The sequence below is a fragment of the Salvelinus sp. IW2-2015 genome, linkage group LG6.2 (assembly GCF_002910315.2).
Source record: "Salvelinus sp. IW2-2015 linkage group LG6.2, ASM291031v2, whole genome shotgun sequence".
NCBI classification, from domain to species: domain Eukaryota; kingdom Metazoa; phylum Chordata; class Actinopteri; order Salmoniformes; family Salmonidae; genus Salvelinus; species Salvelinus sp. IW2-2015.
In genome coordinates, this window is record NC_036846.1 from 3899125 (window position 1) to 3919164 (window position 20040).

Genomic DNA, 20040 nt, shown 5'->3' on the forward strand with positions numbered 1-20040 from the left:
TACAAACAAGAACATTGTCTGACATTACAGTACTTACTTATATTCACAGATGTGACCAAGTTSATGAGTAGCATTTGCTCAGTCAGGTCACAGCTAATGTTCCCCAGCAGGGGGCACAAGTATAGCAGCTGGGTCAACTCAACAATCACTTCTATGGAGAATATATGGGGAGATTCTTAATTGGTAATCCTCTCCTCCGGATTTGAAAACACTTCCTCGTTAGRCGGTGGGAGAATACATCCGTGTATCATCGGCTGGAGGAGGCAARCAAGGAGAAGGGCAAACTCCTCTTTTCGCCTTATAACGAAGACACTCCTACATACGGCGACCACTAATCAGTTTCCAGCTCACGGAGGACTGATGATTCGAGGAGAGGACAGACTTTTCCCATATTGAGAWTCTCCCAGAGAAATCCCGCTTATCCAATTCAATGGATTGACTTTAAAAAGGGAATGACCTTCAATCTAGGGATTTGTTTGTCAACTGAATATCAGGCTACAACAGGCCCCAGCAGTGTGCCAGAATTTGAAATATGTTAACTATAAGAACATGTTCCAGATTGTTGTGAGATARTGAGTCTTGTTAGCTGCTGACATACAATACCTTTCAATTTCAACAGATACATTTACAGCATGACCTCACAATGAGATGCAGAATGTCAAAACTCAAAAGGTGTCTGTGCCTCATTTGTCCTTCCGGGCACCCTTAGAGCCCCTGTGGAAGGGTGGAAGATGGAGATATAGTTTAGTGAGAGAGGACTATGAAGAGACTACACCAGGGGAGAGGAACACCAACACAGACACTCAATCAAAAAGGTAAATAAAACTGTTTTATTAAAACAAATGTATTTGAAAAAAGCAACATAACGGTCAAATGTACACACCGGCGACGCAGTGCATACACAGCAGGTTTAGGGTGACTTCCTCGATCACAAATGCAATGAATTAACTTTATCCACCAGTGATGCATATTAGCAAGCCACAAATGATTAATTAAATGACAATACAAGGGCTGAGCTCTGCTTTAACAAATTGTTTGAGGAAAACTTTGGCATTGGAGAGAAGTAATCATCATTGCAATTGAGCCTAGATCTAAAACCATAGTCTAATAATATTGATGACTAACAATATTAAAACATGACAATCTAAATTAAGTGATTTAGCCTTAGAGTTGCAACATTTCAGTAACTTTCCCCAAATTCCCTGGTTTTCCAGAAAAAGATTAAGCAGGAAATCTGGGAATACTCCAACCGGAATTAATGGAAAACCTGAGAATTTGGGGAAAGTTAACAGAATTTTGCAACCCAAACTACAAGGCAATCTGAAATGACACAGTTCCCTTGTCTCTTCCTCCAGGTGAGGTTATGTGTAGTAACAGATAATAAATGCATACACCACAAATTAACATAATGTCGGATACAACAACTGTGCAACAATGACAGCAATACTGTAACAAATACAAAAGGGAAAAAATAACCCAACGTAAAAATGGAAAATTGAGCTTCACWAAAAAAATCTTACAGGTGGTGAAGTAAGGGAAGGGTCTAGGGTTGTCATGATGACAAAGGCATAAACTCTACCAGCTGTAGTTCGGGGGCAGTTATGGAGTGGTATATGGGTTATGAGGGATTTGGTTGAAGGTAGAGGGGGCCAGGCGAGGTGGGTTGGTTAAGGGGCGGGGGGTTCCTGGCTGGTCGCTTACTTTCGTTTGCTCTTGGTGTCAGTGGTCTGGAACACGCTGGAGGCAGACATGAGGTTCTCGATATACTGACCCAGAACCTGGTTCTCAGACTTCAACTTCAGGTTCTCCTCCTTCACTGCGTCCACACGCGACGACAGGTCTGACAATGACAACAATGATTTTCAAGGAACTGCAATAACTAACAATTTACTGCTGCTTTCGCCTGTCTGTCTGCACACATCCAGCTGTCTCACCTTCTAGAGTGTGCTGAAGCTCCAACACCTGGTTTATAAGCCTCGTCTTTTCTTCCAGCTCAGCCTGATTCTCCATGTCACCTACAAACACACACAGTGAATTTATTTGCAAACACGTCCACAGGAATCACATGCTGTTGGCATTGCACATTTCCCAGAAGTGTTTGTCTCTTACCGTCCCCATCGGAGCTCATGGCGAAGTACTCGTCTTCCTTTTTGGAATGCAGGGCTGCGACTTACAAGGACACTGGAAGTGGACAACAAAAAATGTGAAAGAATGGGACGCAAGGCAAGAGTCAATGACCCCATGACTGACCTCTTCAACTCTATTATGTAGTTCAGAAAAGTAGAGGTTTGTGACAACATGGCGCCTGCATGTGTGGATTGATTAATAACAGTTTTAGGGTTGATTGACTTGCTGTAAATGATTCAATACAATCAATGCAACGGTCTCTACTGGTAGGCCTACATTTGATGGCACTGTTCCCCCACTGCTCCGTTCAGTTTGCCAGCCAACTGGTACACTTCCACTTGTGATTAAGTTAGTTGTAGGCAACATTTCAACATTTCCCTTCAGCTGCTTTAAAGTAGCAATCCCAAGATTGCCCCATCAATTTTTGGATTTTAAAATGTAATGATATAGCTATACCCTTTAATTATTGGACGGTCAGTCCTTGCATTAAATTTACATTTTAGTAATTTAGCAGATGCTCTTATCCAGAGTGAGTGCATACATTGATACTTGTTTCGTACTGGTCCCCATGAGAATCAAACCCTCAACCCCGGTGTTGCAAGAGCCATGCTCTACCAACTGTGCCAAGGATATCATGGATGGTCAGTCCTTCCTCCGTCTCTGAATATGAGAGTGGTTATATTTCTCCAGCCCCATCCCTCAACTGTTTGCCAAAACAGTGGCGGGGATTCGATTTGTTGTTGTTTGAACTGCAGATGTCCCCTTTAATTTCTTTACATAATATACACTTGCTGCCTACAAGACTAACGTTACCCTATTATTACCCTAACCCTAGCTTTGAACAGAGCGATAACGTTAACTTAGCAAGTATAGTAGCTAGCTAGCGTTAGCTAAAGAATGGTTTTCGTCTGCCCGCAATCACAAAAAGCTCATTTAGAAACACTTGTCCACCCAAATGTGTTATGCTACTGGTAATGTTATAAATCATGTTCCTCTACCGGCGTCCAGGCTAKGCACCAAAGTTAGCCACGTTAGCAGGCTAGCTAGCCGGTTAGCTAATCTTGCTAGCTACGCCGACAGGGGCCAGCTGGCGAAACAATAACAAACCATGACAGACCTCTCTTATTTGCTACCCAGAACAATACTTTCTACAAAACCATTAAAACAGCACAAGTCGACATTGACAGAAAACATGTAACTTACTTACCCTCAAAGACCAAGAAAATTATTGAATGTTGTGCTGAAATGGAAAATTACAAGAAAAATACAACAATCCTGTTCAATGTGTCTAGCGCCTCATTCGTGTGATGACGTGCCACGTGTGTCCGCTGGGGGATGACGTAAGACTGATTATTAAAACCAGAGCATAATTGAGCTACAGTAGCTACTAATGCATTTGCATTTTGTTGTTACAAAGTTACGCTTCGAACACACCGACAGTGTTTTTGCGCACAATAGTATGCAGCATAATCTGGATGTGTATGCAACAAAAGTTCAACATTCACCTTCTGCTACCATTCTGTCAAGCGGTCTACGCATACAGTTTGAGCATACTTCGTTAGCATGTGGAATATTCAGGGCCTAAACTCATCAACCTTTGGACTGAAGAGTTTAGCACTGAGTTAAACTAAAATCTTAAAGATGTTGACGTCATCATTCTGCAGGAGACATGGTGTAAGGCTGACATTGTCACTCACTGTCCCATAGGCTACAGAGAGGTAATTGTGCCATCACAGAAACACAGCTCTGTCAATAGAGGCAGAGACTCTGGAGGATTGATCATTTGGTACAAATCCGAACAACAAAATCTAATTGATCCCCTCAAAATTGGTAAATATCACATTTGGTTAAAACTGAAAAAAGAACTTGTACTGACAGAAAAAGATGTGTTCCTTTGCGCAATGACAACTGGTTTGATGCAGATTGTAAAATTATTAGGAAAAAACTTAGAACACTATCCAACCAAAAGCACAGAGACCCAAATAATGGTGAATTACGCCTTCATTACTGTGAGACTTTAAAACTCTATAAACGTACACTCAGAACCAAAAAAGCAGAGTTCAACAGCAAGCAGCTGACACTATAATTGAGGAGTCCATAAACACAAACAAATTCTGGCAAAATTGGAGAAAGAAAATAATAATCTAAACGAGGAATTAGCGATACAAAATGGTGACATATGGACAACCCATTTTAAAAACACTCTTCAACACCGTTCAAATTGACACAAATGCAGAACAACACCAAATTCATGAAGTTGAATGGATTAGAAAAAGCTATAAAGGACAATCACAATCCATTGGACTCCCCAATTACTGACCAGGAGCTCTATAAGAAACTTCAGGCTCTCAAATTTAAAAAAGCATGCGGACCTGATGGCATCCTAAATGAGATGCTCAAACTCACTAGTGCAACATTTCAATTGGCTATATTAAAACTGTTTAATTAGATCCTGAGTGTAGGTTATTTCCCTGACATCTGGAATCAAGGACTCATAACCCCAATCTTTAAAAACGGAGACAAATTTGACCCTAACAATTAGAGGCATTTGTGTGAACAGTAACCTGGGGAATATTTTCTGTAGTATTATAAATGTAAGAGTTCTAAACTTCCTTAATAAGCACAATGTCTTGAGTAAAAGCCAAATTGGATTTATACCAAAACATCTCACAACTGATCATATTTACACCCTACACACCCTGATAGATAAACATGTCCACCAAAATAATACCAAAATATACGCTTGCTTTATCGACTTCCAAAAAGCATTTGATTCTATTTGGCATACAGGACTGTTCTACAAAGTTATTGAAAGTGGTGTAGGGGGTAAAACGTATGACATAATTAAATCAATGTATACTGGCAATACGTGCAGCATTAAAATTGGCAAGAAAATAACAGAATTCTTTAACCAGGGYCGGGGCCTTCGTCAGGGTTGCAATCTGAGCCCTGCACTCTTCAATATTTACATCAACAAATTGGCCACTATTCTAGAAAATCCTCAGCCCCAGGTGTTAGTCTCCACAATTCAGAAGTTAAATGCCTACTCTTCGCAGATGACCTATGCCTGCTGTTACCCACAGCACATGGCCTACAGCAGAGCCTGGACCTGCAAGAGCAGTACTGCCAGACCTGGGCCATGGCAGTAAACTCCAAAAAGACTCAAATAATGATTTTCCAGAGAAGACCCAGATCTCAGGGAATTAGACCAAAGTTCTCAATTGGTACAAAATATATAGTACTGCACACACTACAATTACTTAGGTTTAAAAATAAGCTCAACTGGACACCTTAATGAGGCAGTGAATGAACTGAGAGAGAAATCACGCAGGGCATTCTACGCCATTAAAAAGCAAATTCAAATTGAAATGCCTATTAAAATTTGGCTAAAACTAATTGAATATGTCATTGAACCAATTGCACTTTATGGCAGCGAGGTGTGGGGTCCACTTGCAAAACAAGATTTCATCAAATGGGACAAACACCCCATTAACCCTGCATGCAGAGTTCTGTAAGATTATCCTACATGTCCAGAGGAAAACTACAAACAATGCATGCAGGGAAGAATTAGGCCAATATCCACTAATAATAACTCAAAGAGCAATTAAGTTTTGGAAACATCTAAAATACAGTGACCCCCCTCTCATATCACTACCAAGCCCTGCAATGCCAAGAGCCGAGCAAAGAAAAGAGTCCCCTCATCCAGCTGGTCCTGGTCCTGGGGCCTCAGGACCAGAACATCCAATCAATCCGGATAAACCAAATTACAACACAGTCAAAACAAAACTCTATTGCTTATTGGGAAACACAAGCACAAACACAAAGCAAAATGCAGTGCTATCTGGCCCTAAATTGACAGTACACTGTGGCTAAATATTTGACCATGGTTACTGATCAAAACCTTAGAAAAACCTTGACAAAGTACAGGCTCAGTGAGCACAGCCTTGCCATTGAGAAAGGTAGACACAGGAAAACCTGGCTCCCTGTAGAGGAAAGGCTGTGCAACCACTGCAGAACCTGAGACGGAGCTGCATTTCCTGACAAAATGTCAAAATATAAAACAATTAGTGTAATTTCCCCAAATTTGAAACCCTTATTCAAAGTTTCAAAGACCTCTCTGATGAGAGTAGGCTACCCGTCCTGTTGGGGGAGGACGCAGAGAGTTGTGGGTTGGCAGTGCACTACATTGCTGCCTGCCATAAGTTTAGGGACAGTGTCTGACAGACCAATCAACCTGCACATGTACTCTACTGTATGCTTATTGTTATTGTTGAATGTATGGTTATTTTGACACTTGATCATTGTTGTTACTGTTTGTCTCGTTGACAATTTTGATTCTKATTTTTATATTGTAAATATCCAAAATAAGCTTTGGCAATATGTACATTGTTACGTCATGCCAATAAAGCAAATTMAATTGAAATTGAATTGAATTAAATCCAATGTATGCACCACACCGAATGCACTAAAACTGCCTCTGCAATGCAATGCTGCAAGGCAAACGCAGCGTTTCATTGGAAATTAATGTAATTCTGGTGTARCAAAATGACTCTGTCGGTGTGTTCGAAGCGTTACAATATTTGCTATTGCTTTGCTTTGACTAGAGTTTGACACAGACTGGAAAAAGCATGGTCAAACACTTAAACATTTTTTTATATTTTATTTAGTAGTTTCACAATTGTATAGCACAAAACAGAAATGTCACTACCATGGCATTTTCCCCATCCATTTGTTAATATTCATTGCTAATTTGTTACCATCATAGAAACTATTTTGTAAAAGTATTCAAGGAGAATGCCATGAAGAATACCAATGGTGCTCAGCACAGACAAGCAGAATAAGGCACCCAAAGTCAGGTAAAACCCAGGCAACCTAGAAATAAAAAGAAAGCTGCATTAGAGTCCAGTTCACATATTCATTAACAGGGGAAGGTATGATTACAGATTAAGCCATGTTCACTTTTTCAAGCAATCCTACCTTTTTTTAGTGGACATGACGTATCCATTGAAATACATGTGTCGAGCCACCATATACACAACACCTCCAAGAACAGCAAGCACTAGGAAGACACAAATGTACAGTATGTAAGGGTATTTTATGTAAAATGTAAGGAATGCTCTAAAACATTCTCAGACATGCAGAATTACCTTCACTGAAGAGCAGTCCAGAAGTCCACAGCACCACTAGGAAGACTGGGTACAACTCAACATTGTTCTGACTAGGGATGCAATAGGACACACACACATCAGCATTGAGTTATGCAGACACAACATTTAATCTAAAATCAATGAAGTTTAGAAATCTTACTGTGCCCGGAATGTTCTCTCAAACTCCGGTGGTCCAGTGACAGTGGGCGGTATGACCTTGTGTGTCATTCTCGCCAGCCCCACCCGTCTCGCCAGGTACCCTGAAGATGCCCCAACAACACTTCAATCTTACAAACTCAAAATTKTATTTACACAATGTAGGCCTTCATGGTTCTGTTCCCATAAGCAGGGTCATAGATATCTGTATAGTCAACCATATTACAATGGAAGGCCTGAAAGTTTAGTTTGCTTACCCATTTGAAGGGCAGAAAACAGAGACACGGCAGCCAGCAGAACGGGTATTTCTGTAGTCATGATTTTAGTATAGTTTTAGCCAAAGAGAGATACGGTTTGCCCACTGTTATAACTCCAGGTTGGTTTGCGTAACTTCCTTAGGGGAAGTCAAGTCACACCCATTGTCAACAAGTATGTTCTTGTATTATGAATGCCCCAGAGCTACATTTCTATAACCCACCCATAATATTGAGGAGAGGTTGTTTTAGGAAGCTGGGTGAAAACAGGTGGAAGTCTACTTCTGATAGAAAAAATAAAAATATAGTAGACCTATATACAGTACCAGTCAAATGTTTGGACACACCTACTCATTCAAGGGTTTTTCTTTAGTTTTACTATTTTCTACATTGCAGAATAATAGTGAAGACATCAAAACTATGAAATAACACATGAAACCATGTAGTAACCCAAAAAGTGTTAAACAAATCAAAATGTTATATTTGAGATTCTTCAAAGTAGCCACCCTTTGCCTTGATGACAGCTTTGCACACTCTCACTGGTTCTGTACATTGTGTATAATATTCAGTATTATATACAGTATGCAATGCTATAGTCATTCAGTGTAGTAGGCTATATTGTCAGAAGAACTTGGATAATGTTGGAGGTGACATGATGACATGATGACCACTGTGATTTGATGTCCTTTAGATCTTTGCCCAGTGACCCCACCGCATGCTTTGGTTGTATAGTGATCGACAGGCACTATGCAGCTCAATATCGGTGATGTCAGAGCATCTTAAATCTGACATCTGCATTGCCGTGCAGAATTTGCAGTGATACAGCCCTGCAGAAGTCAGGGCATTCATACTTCTTGCGCTTTGCAGAGTAGTGCAGAGCTGTGTGATGGAAGTTGTCAAGGAAGTGAGTTTGTGTTTATACAGGACCTCCCGCCCCCACCTACCATCAACCAATCATGTCAATGCCGCACTATAAAGCAGACCTCCGCATTGTTACAACATTTGAGGCGCACGGCGGTGCGGTACAGAGCTCAATTTGGCCTCTGTGCATCAGGAGGCTCCACAATTGCATAACACCATCCATATGGCACCTCCGACCACATTTTCGGATAAAGCATAAATTAGCTCTTAGCTGATGAAAAGAGAGCTGGTTTTTGGGCATGGAAACGGCGTAAGTGGATGTTCTGTTTGAATTGGATGACGTGRCGAGTGGAGATGAGAGTGAGAAGAATTTGATTACAGGGGCGAATGCAAAAAGAAAGAGGTAAAGTGGTACTAAATCCAAATCTAGTTCTGAGTCTTTATTGGTTGGAATAACGGTTTTGGATCAATTGTGTTACCTTGGAGATCCGTTTGAAGTCTCTATTCAAATTGTGGATGCGTTGGATGAGGTGGCGTCGATGAGAATAACGAGACATGGGCTTTTTTTGTGTGTTTCTATGGAACAGAACGAGCGTGTTTTGCGCCTCAAGAAGATGTCAGATTGGAATGTGTAGTGTGTGGATCTTCGAAGCAGGGCGCCTATAAAGGGTGTTATCTCTGGGGTGGCGCTAGAAGAATGGCGCKGACAAATGGTCGCCTCGCTTCTCYTTCTTAGGAAACTATGCAGTATTTAGTTTTTTTAATGTATTATTTCTTACACTGTTACCCCAGGAAATCTTAAGTCTTATTACATACAGCCGGGAAGAACTATTGGATATAAGAGCAACGGCAACTTACCAACATTACGACCAGGAATATGACTTTCCCAAAGCGGATCCTCTGTTTGGWCCACCACCCAGGACAATGGATCGGATCACAGTAGGCGACCCAAAACAACGGCGCCGCAGAAGGGGCAAATGGAGTGGTCTTCTGGTCAGGCTCTGTAGACGMGCACATCGCTCACTGCTCCCGAGTATACTACTCGCTAATGTCCAGTCTCTTGACAACAAGGTAGACGAAATTCGAGCAAGGGTTGCCTTCCAAAGAGACATCAGAGATTGTAACATTCTCTGTTTCACTCTCTGTTTCACGGAAACATGGCTCACTCGGGATATGTTATCAGAGTCGGTACAGCCACCCGGTTTCTTCACGCATCGCGCTGACAGAAACAAATCTCTCTGGTAAGAAGGGCTGGGGTGTATGCCTTATGATTAACGAGTTGTGGTGTGATCATAACAACATACAGGAACTCAAGTCCTTTTGGTCATCTGACCTAGAATTCCTTACAATCAAATGTCGACCGCATTATCTACCAAGAGAATTCTCTTCGATTATAATCACAGCCGTGTAAACCCCCCAAGCAGACACCTCGACGGCCCTGAAAGAACTTCATTGGACTCTATGTAAACTGGAAACCAGATATCCTGAGGCTGAATTTATTGTAGCTGGGGATTTTAACAAAGCTAATCTGAAAACAAGGCTCCCTAAATTTTATCAGCATATCGAATGCGTGACCCGGGCTGGAAGCATTCTGGATCAATCATTGCTACTCTAACTTCCGCGACGCATACAAAGCCCTCCCTCGCCCTCCTTTCGGCAAATCTGACCACGACTCCATTTTGTTGCTTCCAGCCTATAGACAGAAACTGAAACAGGAAACGCCCGTGCTCAGGTCTGTTCAACGCTGGTCCGACCAATCTGATTCCACGCTTCAAGATTGCTTCGATCACTTGGACTGGGATATGTTCCGGATAGCCTCAGACAYCAACAATGATTTATACACTGATTCGGTGAGCGAGTTTATTAGCAAGTGCATCGGTGATGTTGTACCCACGGTGACTATTAAAACCTTTCCCAACCAGAAACTGTGGATTGATGGCAGCATTCGCGCAAAACTGAAAGTGGCCAGCTGGAGGTCATTTTGCAGGGCTCTGGCAGTGCTCCTCCTTGCACAAAGGCGGAGGTAGCGGTCCTGCTGCTGGGTTGTTGCCCTCCTACGGCCTCCTCCACGTCTCCTGATGTACTGGCCTGTCTCCTAGTAGCGCCTCCATGCTCTGGACACTACGCTGACAGACACAGCAAACCTTCTTGCCACAGCTCGCATTGATGTGCCATCCTGGATGAGCTGCACTACCTGAGCCACTTGTGTGGGTTGTGTGGGTTGTAGACTCCAAAAGCCACTTGTGTGGGTTGTAGACTCCAAATGTTGTAGACTTCAAAAGTGACCAAAACATCAGCCAGGAAGCATAGGAACTGAGAAGTGGTCTGTGGTCACCACCTGCAGAACCACTCCTTTATTGGGGGTGTCTTGCTAATTGCCTATAATTTCCACCTTTTGTCTATTCCATTTGCACAACAGCATGTGAAATGTATTGTCGATCAGTGTTGCTTCCTAAGTGGACAGTTTGATTTCACAGAAGTGTGATTGACTTGGAGTTACATTGTGTTGTTTAAGTGTTCCCTTAATTTTTTTGAGCAGTGTATTATTTTTGTTTTCTTTCAATACCCGGTACAGTAGGTGGCGGCAATACACCTATAGGTGTATTCTGCCATAACACTTTAAAGAAGAAGAAGAAAAGAGCTGAGGGAAGCAGTGTAGTGGTAGATGAAGTGCAGAATATTACAAAACCGACCGCAACACGTCAATTCTCTGCGCGTGTCATCCACGGCAATGGCCACTATGGACAGCGATGATGATATGGAAGAAGTCGTTGAAGGTACGGAAAAGGCTGACAAACGCATATGCGTCGGTTTTTGTGTATTTGTTACATATTTTCCGGTAAACTCTCCGCATAAAATACCGTGAACAAATTGATATTATGGTTTTTGACAGGGGTTGTGGGCCCGTCGCGCCCGGGACTTTATTTCCGATGGAAGCCCACTCTTCGGGCGAGCGAGGCAGCAGTAGCGACACAAAAATGGGCTGATGTGCTTTGACACTCTTGAGTTAAAATGCAGTTAGAAAAATTATTACATTGTATTGTAAACGATTTGCGTGCGCTCTGGACACGTAGGCTACGTCGATACGTGTGCCAAAATTGTAGACTTGACATAAAGTGTGTCATATTAGGTGCTGTGCTAAATGCGTGACACTTTACTAACCGTAGGCCTACTTTATTTTACATCACACAATTGTTACTTTTAGAACAGATTTTTGTTATTCACAGCCAACAAATGCTGACGCAGTAACATTGTTTTTAGGGAATATCAGGGGTAATTCGATATGCATAGGATCAGACGACCGCGTGCGTGCGAGTTCTTGTACATGTTGACAATTCCATATGTAGCTGCTGGCACCTGGTTACTTACATTTTGTTTAGGGTTGAGTTTAAACTAAAATAATTAAATACAGCAGACAACCATTAGTTTCGGCTGCAACACCCTCAGAACCAACTAGTCTTAAACCTCCCACTCCATGGCCCAAATAGTAATTTATATCAGTTGATGTGGTCCTGATAGTTCGCATAAAAAGGGTTCGGGGGGCATAGGCTACTCATTCAGTTAAAATGATCACAAGAGCAGAGAAAGGCCAGTGCAGTTCGCAACCCACACATTATTTACTGCACGCACTATGTAATTGTTTGAAACCTGGACGTTTTACCAAATTAATAAGGCATGTCTTACCTTGCTTTATGGTAGCCTAGCCAAAATCTGACCATTGTAACGTTGAGGGAATTATTACTCATATGCCATTGAAACCAGCATTTCTCTTGTTTTACAAATCAACATTTCGTTCACCAGCCAGAGGCACAAACCTAGTCATATTATATGACTAGGATTGTGCCTTTGGTTGATGAAAGAAATGTTGCTTTGGAAACCAAGAGAAGCAAGGTATAGTATTACCAACCCTGAAGTGGTGCTGCCATGGCACACAAGTGGTCAGGTTGCCCGACTATTATCAGACTTTGATCTGGATCAGGACAGCAAGCACAGCGAAGGGTGCATTTATCATATGGACTCAGCTTTTCAAAAGCTATCTGATCATTTTCGCCTATTGGATAGGATTAAATGCATAGGAATAGAACAGGTGTCTCCATTTCAAGTCGATGAGTCGTCCATTCTATTAATTCGATGCATTTAATCCTAACTGATAACTTTTGAAAAACTGGGACCAGATTGGCAATAATGCAGACTCCTAAATGTGTGGTTCTTTTTCCGAGACGATTTGAAGCAATGGAGGCTGTTGAACTCCAGTGTAAACTGTCTTGTGCCTCTGTACAATCCTGATGTGTGTGCGTCTCCAGGCCCTCTGGATGAGGATGACCAGCCTCACGGGTTCTGTACAGTCACCTTCTCCTCCAGTGATCGCTTTGAAGGACATTTTACACATGGAGAAAAGAATGGGAAGGGCAAGTTCTTCTTTTTCGATGGCAGGTATGACAGAAAAGCATACACAGTCCATTCAAGTGTGACTGATCTCACTTGCTCGGTCAGGCTCTTATCAAGCTACGTTGCCTTGCCTTAATTAACCCTACCCTCTCCCTTCCTCCCCTCAACAGCACCTTGGAGGGGTTCTATGTGGACGATGCGTTACAGGGTCAGGGGGTATACTCGTACGAGGATGGAGGGGTCCTCCGTGGGACCTATATGGATGGGGACCTCAACGGCCCTGCACAGGAGTTTGACTCTGAGGGCCGGCTGATGTTTGAAGGCCAGTACAAAGAAAACAGCCGCTGTGGGGAGTGTTGGATCTACTACCCTGTGAGTCATCATACTCACCTGTAACTTGTTGTTATGTTACACTACACAAGTTACATTGAGATGTCATAGGGAGGAGAACTTACCACTAAAGTTGGTTGCTTTTCCATATTCAATAATGAAGAATGAATTGATTGAACACTCAACTAATTGCTGTCTGTGTGTGTGTCCAGGACCGTGGCAGTGTATTTGGGCAGGTGAACGAGGATGGCGAGATGACCGGTAAAGCGGTTGCGTATGTTTACCCTGATGGCCAAACGGCTCTCTACGGGAGCTTCGTAGAAGGGGAGCTGATTGAGGCTCGACACGCCGCCCTGGTTTCCATGGAGACCGACAGACCACACTTTGACGTTTCATCTGACAGTAAGTGACATGACACACAGCACAAGTAAACTGGTAATCAAATATAATGCTATATGGTTTCTAAAATTTCAGCATTTCCTGTTCTTTCTTAGGCCCTGTGTACTCCTATGATAAATCCACTTCCACCTGTATCGCTACCCACACTCTTCTTCCAGACCCCTATGAAAGCAAAAGGTAGGTACAGTGCATTCAGAAAGTATTTCGACCCCTTGACCTTTTCCACATTTTGTTGCGTTAGAGCTTTATCTAAAATGTAATAAATAAATTAAAAAGTCCTCAATCTACACAATACCCCACTATGACAAAGTGAAAACAGGTTGACATTTTTGCAAATCTATATAAATAAAACATACCTTATTTACATAGGTATTCAGACCCTTTGCTATGAGATTTGAAATTGAGCTCAGGTGCATCCTGTTTCCATTGATCATCCTTGATGTTTCTACAACTTGGAGTCCACCTGTGGTAAATTCAATTAATTGGATATGATTTGGAAAGGCACACACCTGTCTATATAAGCTCCCACAGTTGACAGTGCATGTCAGCTCAAAAACCAAGCCATGCGGTCGAAGGAATTGTCCATAAAGCTCCGAGACCGGATCGTGTCGAGGCACAGATCTGGGGAAGGGAAGCAAAATATGTCTGCAGCATTGAAGGTCCCCAAGAACACATTGGCCTCATCATTCTTAAATGAAAGAAGTTTGGAGCCACGAAGACTRTTCCTAGAGCTGGCCGCCTGGCCAAACTGCGCAATCGGGGMAGAAGAGCCTTGGTCAGGGAGGTGACCAAGAACCCGAAGGTCACTCTTACAGAGCTCCAGAGTTCCTCTTTGGAGATGGGAGAACCTTCTAGAAGGACAACCATCTCTGCAGCACTCTACCAATCAGGCCTTTATGGTAGAGTGGCCAGACAGAAGCCACTCCACAGTAAAAGGAACATGACAGCCCGCTTGGAGTTTGCCAAAAGGCACCTAAAGGACTCTCAGACCATGAGAAACAAGATTCTCTGGTCTGATGAAACCAAAATTGAAATCCTGGGGGAAACCTGGCACCATCCCTACGGTGAAGCGTAGCGGTGACAGCATCATGCTGTGGGGATGTTTTTCAATGCCAGGGACTGGGAGACTAGTCAGGCTCGAGGGAAAGATGAACAGAGAAAAGTACAGAGATCCTTGATGAAAACCTGCTCAGGACCTCAGACTGGGCCGACGGTTCACCTTCCAACAGGATAARGATCTTAAGCAAAAAGCCAAGACAATGCAGGAGTGGCTTCAAGACAAGTCTCTGAATGTCCTTGAGGGGCCCAGCCAGAGCCTGGACTTTCTCTCATTCTTCTCTGGAGAGACCTGAAAATAGCTGTGCTGTGATGCTCCCCATACAACCTGACAGAGTTGAGAGGAACTGCAGAGAAGAATTGGAGAAACTCCCCAAATACAGGTGTGCCAAGCTTGTAGCATCATATCCAAGGAGACTCAAGGCTGTAAAAAATGCAAAAGGTGCTTCAACAAAGTACTGAGTAAAGGGTCTGAATACTTATGTAAATGTGATATTTCTGTTTTCCATTTTTAATACATTTGTTTTTGCATAGACATATCTTATGGGTTTACCTTCGGCTATCGCATAAAAGGGAGAAGCTGATCTAAGTCAGTTTTGCTGCTTCATTCCCTGTTGTGTCACAGGGTATTTGTGGCAGACTCACTGATCTCAGGAGCAGGAGAAGGCTTGTTTGCCAAGATGGATGTTGAGGCCAATGTTGTAATGGCCTTTTACAACGGAGTACGCATCACACACTCAGAGGTAAGAGGGAGAGAGCTGTGTTTGTGTGTCAAATCAAATGTTACTTGTCACATGCTTTGTAAACAACAGGTGTAGACCAACAGTGAAATGCTTACTTACGGGCCCTTCCCAACAATGTAGAGGAGAGAAAAATAATAACGCAAGGAAATAATAGACAATGAGTAATGATAACTTGGCTATATACATGGGGTACCAGTACCAAGTCAATGTGCAGGGGTACAAGGTAATTGAGATAGAGATGTACATGTACAGTGGTTCCTCCTTTAAAAGTTGCGAGCGTACACCGTGGGACTTAGGTAATTTGTGTTTTAGTACGGTACTCTGCATCACCACTTCATTGCTCCAGACCAGCGCTAGGGGGAGTTAGAGCACTTATTATGCTTTTGGGTCATACGGTATCTCTGACAATGAATGGTTATAATGAATGGGTGACACAAACCTAAATAGAAACTGATAATTGTGCACGACTTCAGTATTACTTACTAAAACTGTTGTTCCACTAAGGTTTATATTCTTTTATTTTGTTAGAATTAGAATTATTTTGCTCTTACTCTAGGCCACTCTCGCCCGGTGACGTTGTACAGCGCCTGAGCGCTGGTTCAATACCCGTGCCGGSCTCGACTGGGAGACCCATGAGATGACTGTAGGTTTTTGGTTTCTCTCCCTCTAAAAACAGAAATAAATCATTCTAAATAACAAACTGGCTTTATTTACAAATTAGTAACAATGTCTCACCCCATGTCCAAGAATGGTCTTTCTCGCTCATTTTACGTTATTTGAAAATGAAATAATCTCCAAAATATTTAAGGGGCATTACACTAATAATGGCGCTGACTAGGGAAACGTTCCCGCTGTTCTGATCTTAGTGCCAGTCTGCACTTTCAAACTAAAACAATGTAACTAATAATGGCATCTTTATGCTTTCATTAATAAAATAATGATAAAAATACTCTGGCATTTCGAAAATGTTATTTAGTAATGGATCCATAACGATTTACTATGGGAATAAATATCACTGAATTATATAAATATCCTCATCCTCTATATGTAATTGTTGGCGGAGAGTCACATTTTTCGATATACTGTAGACCTACCGTAGGCGACATGAGTCTCAGTGTTGAGTAATGTGCTGTTAAAAGTGGTGTAGGTCTTATTTATTTAAAGAGCATATTGATGTTAGAAGCAATAGCCTACAACAATTTTACTACCGTTTCGCACTGCTTTGAGACAAGCAATCAATGAGAATTATTTTCACTGAATCTCCGTTTGGGTGTTGGTTAGACAAGAATTAGAAAATTAGGGTGTAGAAATGTTATGCTCTTAGTGTAACATTTATTTAACTAGGCAAGTCAGTTAAGAACAAAATCTTATTTACAAGGACAGCCTACTCATTCCTCCCCGTCGGGGAATTGAACCCCGGTCTCAAACGCGTGTGCCCTACCCGCACGACACGGATTCTTTAGCTAAATAGCACAGTAAAGTACTCCTGACCGTCACATTGTACAGCGCCATATTTTCCGTTCCATCCTAGAGGGTTTTTCTTGGAATAGAAACATCATAATATTAATCAAATTAATTAAGCAAGTACCAGTCAAACGTCTGGACACACCTACTCATTCCAGGGTTTTTCTTTATTTTTACTATTTTCTACATTGTGGAATAATAGTGAAGACATCACAACCTATGAAATAACATATGGCATCAGTTAAGAACAAATTCTTATTTACAAGGACAGCCTACTCCTTCCTCCCCATCGGGGAATTGAACGCCTGTCTCCCGTGTGTCCGCATTCTCTAGTACAGTCATTATTGAAGGCTATCAAATGCTTCTCAAAGATGCCTTCTGGTGGTCAAACTAGCACCAACTAGCATTAATGGTACCAGTGGTTCACACTTAAATAACGTGCCATAGAATTCTGCGGCAGCATGCAAGCTGCGCCGCAGCACGCTGCAACTTTTAAAGGAGGAACCACTGTAGGTAGGGGTAAAGTGACTAGGCAACAGAATAGAAAATAAACAATAGCAGCAGTATATGTGATGAGTCAAAATAGTTCATGCAAATATGGTCAATGCAGATTGTCTGGCTAGCTATTTGGTTAACTATTTACGTGTGTGTGTGTTCATGCAAAACCAGCTTAAGCTCTAGGCGATGTGTTATGTAAAATTTTCACAATGACAAGGTATGAGCAATAATCATTCACATGGCAAACCATATACTGTGTATATAGATGTCTGTGCTAAACATAACTTAATTTTCAAATTAAATACTTGTTGTTTTTTTTGTTGTTGTTTGTGGTGTTGCCAACGGTGCTTCCCAGGTAGACACTAGGGATTGGTCCCTGAACGGGAATACCATCTCCCTGGATGAGGACACGGTGATCGACGTTCCCCAGCCCTTCCACCAGATGGACAGATACTGTGCCTCGCTGGGACACAAGGCCAACCACTCCTTCACCCCAAACTGCAAATACGACCCGTGAGAATAATCCAAGCATAGCAGGAACAAATATGACCCAACTTGAGAGCAACATGATGTTCAGTAGGGTACAATGTTCTGAAGAGTAAAGATAGAAATGTAATGTATTCTAGGGTTGGACGGTATGCAGATTTTCATACCATTTCTGTACCACACCGGGGTATACGGTGTCACCGAAAGTGCACACAAGGTGTGCTATTAATGATAAAAAATTATAATAATTAAATGCACAAAARAATTTAGGCAACAGGGATCTTGAGATTGAATGTCTGCTGTAACCATGAAGCTTGATCTTTACAGCTAACCACTTAGCTAGTAAGGTAGCAAACCAAATTCATAGCTGGAGCCCTGTGCTGGATATAATTTATTTCTTAGTTATACTTAACTTATAATTATAAGCAGAGGCGTGGGTGCCCCAAACCCGCAAAAAATAAAACATTTTTTTTTTTTACAGTATTGAAAATCATACCGTTGGTATAAACGGTATATATTGTCTGAGCCTAATGTATTCTATCATGTTCTATTCCATTATACGTTCCATTATTAAAAACGCGTCTGTCCATTTGTTTTCTCAGATTCGTCCACCCTCGTTTTGGACCCATCAAGTGTGTCCGCACCCTGCGGGCGGTGCAGAGGGTTGAGGAGCTGACTGTTGCCTATGGTTACGACCACGAGCCATCGGGGAAGAGCGGTCCGGAAGCACCAGACTGGTACAAACAGGAACTGCAGGCCTTCCAGCAAAGACAGGCTACCAACGGGCAGTAAAAGAAAACGCACTACTACTCCACTCAATCTACCCAAACAACTACTACAATTAAGCATCTATTACTCCAGTCGTATAACTGCTACCCACCTCCCTGCCCTTTGCACAGGAGCAATAAGTCCCAAAATGTAAAAAATTAAATAAATTCAAAGTACTGACCCAGTTGGGGGAACTTTCCGACCTGAACTAATGTTACCCTTACACCCAAACACCCTCTACCTTAACAGTGCTCTCAATGAAGCCCTGCTTCAACCTCCACCTACTCATTAATAACTGCCCTCCTCTAGACTGAACCCCTCTGCCTGAGCCCCCAGTCTTGCTACGGCTGCTCCTTGAGGACAAATGGCACAGACTCTTTCCAAACATTGAAGGATTGTTCCAGAGCTTGGCATCACAGGTGGAAGGTGTGATATGTCGCTTTGTACGGTATAGGAATGGGACACTGCTGTACGTGGGTGAGGATGTTATGGTGCTATGGAGATTAGCACAAACCCGGCCACACTTGCACTTAAACACAGGAACCTATAATTCACGTCAAGAGACCAATCAGATGTAATGTACAAGGTTTACTGCTGTATTTGCTGCTTTGTGAGTCTTGTTCTCCCCAGCCTGTCTTTTATACAACCTATGGACATGAACTGTGTGGCATGTCCTTGATATTAGTTTGGTAATTGTGATGAAGTTAGACCCCTATTCCCTTTACTCTGCTGTGACAGGGTGTGTACTGGCTGTTTAAATCTTGTTCCTGTGTGAATCTGAATAGGTTTCAAGACATTGGCGTAGCCAAATAATTTCCCCAACATCACCTGAGTATAGTATAAATCAGGATCTAAATGGACTCTTGTGCCACTTACAGTAAGTTGACATGGTTGGCCTTCTAACCTTTTTTTGACATGCATTAAATACTAACCAATGATGTCTATAGTTCATTAGTTACATTTATTTATCAACACTTTTCTCACCTTTTGGTTTGTGTTATCGTCAACTCTGCACATGATTCAGACCAATAAGTGAGCTCAACTTTGGAGACTGCTTCTCTTTTGGATAAAAAGGTAAACTGTGATGGATATAGCAACGGTAAACTCGTAAGTAGCCCAGACTAAACACAAATAAAGACATGAACCACCACTGTGACTTGCAAAGACTTCTTTATTCTAACGTGCTAGTTTTAACAAAGAGTATGTGTAAATGATTCATGTATTGATTACTCTCTATTGGCAATAGTTAAGTAGTATTCAAAACCAGATTTGTGCTAGCTCATGAAACGCAACATCACGAGAAGGAACTCGTGATGAATCTCCTACTTACCAGAATGACGGCAGAGAAGGGGTTAAATATTT

General features: G+C 42.1%; 3 protein-coding genes across 4 annotated transcripts; 1 reads left to right on the forward strand and 2 right to left on the reverse strand.

Annotated features, from left to right (window-relative positions):
• Window positions 1-807: 807 nt before the first annotated feature.
• LOC111965712 (short coiled-coil protein B) lies at window positions 808-3464 on the reverse strand. Its single transcript, XM_023989949.2, has 4 exons — window positions 3335-3464; window positions 2110-2181; window positions 1935-2015; window positions 808-1840 (listed from the first exon to the last, which is right to left on the reverse strand). Exons 2-4 carry the CDS (start codon window positions 2126-2128, stop codon window positions 1698-1700), a joined length of 243 nt encoding a protein of 80 aa, XP_023845717.1. The 5' UTR covers window positions 2129-2181; window positions 3335-3464; the 3' UTR covers window positions 808-1697.
• Window positions 3465-6772: 3308 nt separating this feature from the next.
• On the reverse strand, window positions 6773-7854 carry mgst2 (microsomal glutathione S-transferase 2). Its single transcript, XM_023989709.2, has 5 exons — window positions 7688-7854; window positions 7435-7534; window positions 7275-7345; window positions 7105-7186; window positions 6773-6999 (listed from the first exon to the last, which is right to left on the reverse strand). The coding sequence occupies exons 1-5, from the start codon at window positions 7746-7748 to the stop codon at window positions 6873-6875; spliced, it is 441 nt and encodes a 146-aa protein (XP_023845477.1). The 5' UTR covers window positions 7749-7854; the 3' UTR covers window positions 6773-6872.
• A 3329-nt stretch (window positions 7855-11183) lies between these two features.
• Window positions 11184-19828, forward strand: setd7 (SET domain containing 7, histone lysine methyltransferase). 2 transcript variants are annotated; one of them, XM_023989951.2, is made up of 8 exons: window positions 11184-11322; window positions 12850-12979; window positions 13105-13306; window positions 13477-13666; window positions 13759-13840; window positions 15345-15462; window positions 17780-17937; window positions 18513-19828. In XM_023989951.2, the coding sequence occupies exons 1-8, from the start codon at window positions 11211-11213 to the stop codon at window positions 18700-18702; spliced, it is 1182 nt and encodes a 393-aa protein (XP_023845719.1). In that variant the 5' UTR covers window positions 11184-11210; the 3' UTR covers window positions 18703-19828. The 2 variants fall into 2 exon arrangements, with proteins under 2 accessions (XP_023845719.1, XP_023845722.1); XM_023989954.3 differs by lacking the exons at window positions 17780-17937; window positions 18513-19828 and adding an exon at window positions 16019-16162 and having other exon boundaries at window positions 11185-11322.
• Window positions 19829-20040: the final 212 nt, after the last annotated feature.

Coding starts and splice junctions, on each gene's coding strand:
- LOC111965712 (XM_023989949.2), bottom strand. Junction 1,841..1,934: donor GCTTCAGCACACTCTAGAAG/GTGAGACAGCTG, acceptor TGTCATTGTCAG/ACCTGTCGTCGCGTGTGGAC.
- mgst2 (XM_023989709.2), bottom strand. CDS start 7,748: ATGACTACAGAAATACCCGTTCTGCTGGCTGCCGTGTCTCTGTTTTCT. Junction 7,535..7,687: donor GTTTTCTGCCCTTCAAATGG/GTAAGCAAACTA, acceptor GGGCATCTTCAG/GGTACCTGGCGAGACGGGTG. Junction 7,000..7,104: donor GTCATGTCCACTAAAAAAAG/GTAGGATTGCTT, acceptor TTTTATTTCTAG/GTTGCCTGGGTTTTACCTGA.
- setd7 (XM_023989951.2), top strand. CDS start 11,211: ATGAAGTGCAGAATATTACAAAACCGACCGCAACACGTCAATTCTCTG. Junction 12,980..13,104: donor TTCTTCTTTTTCGATGGCAG/GTATGACAGAAA, acceptor TCCCCTCAACAG/CACCTTGGAGGGGTTCTATG. Junction 13,307..13,476: donor AGTGTTGGATCTACTACCCT/GTGAGTCATCAT, acceptor GTGTGTGTCCAG/GACCGTGGCAGTGTATTTGG.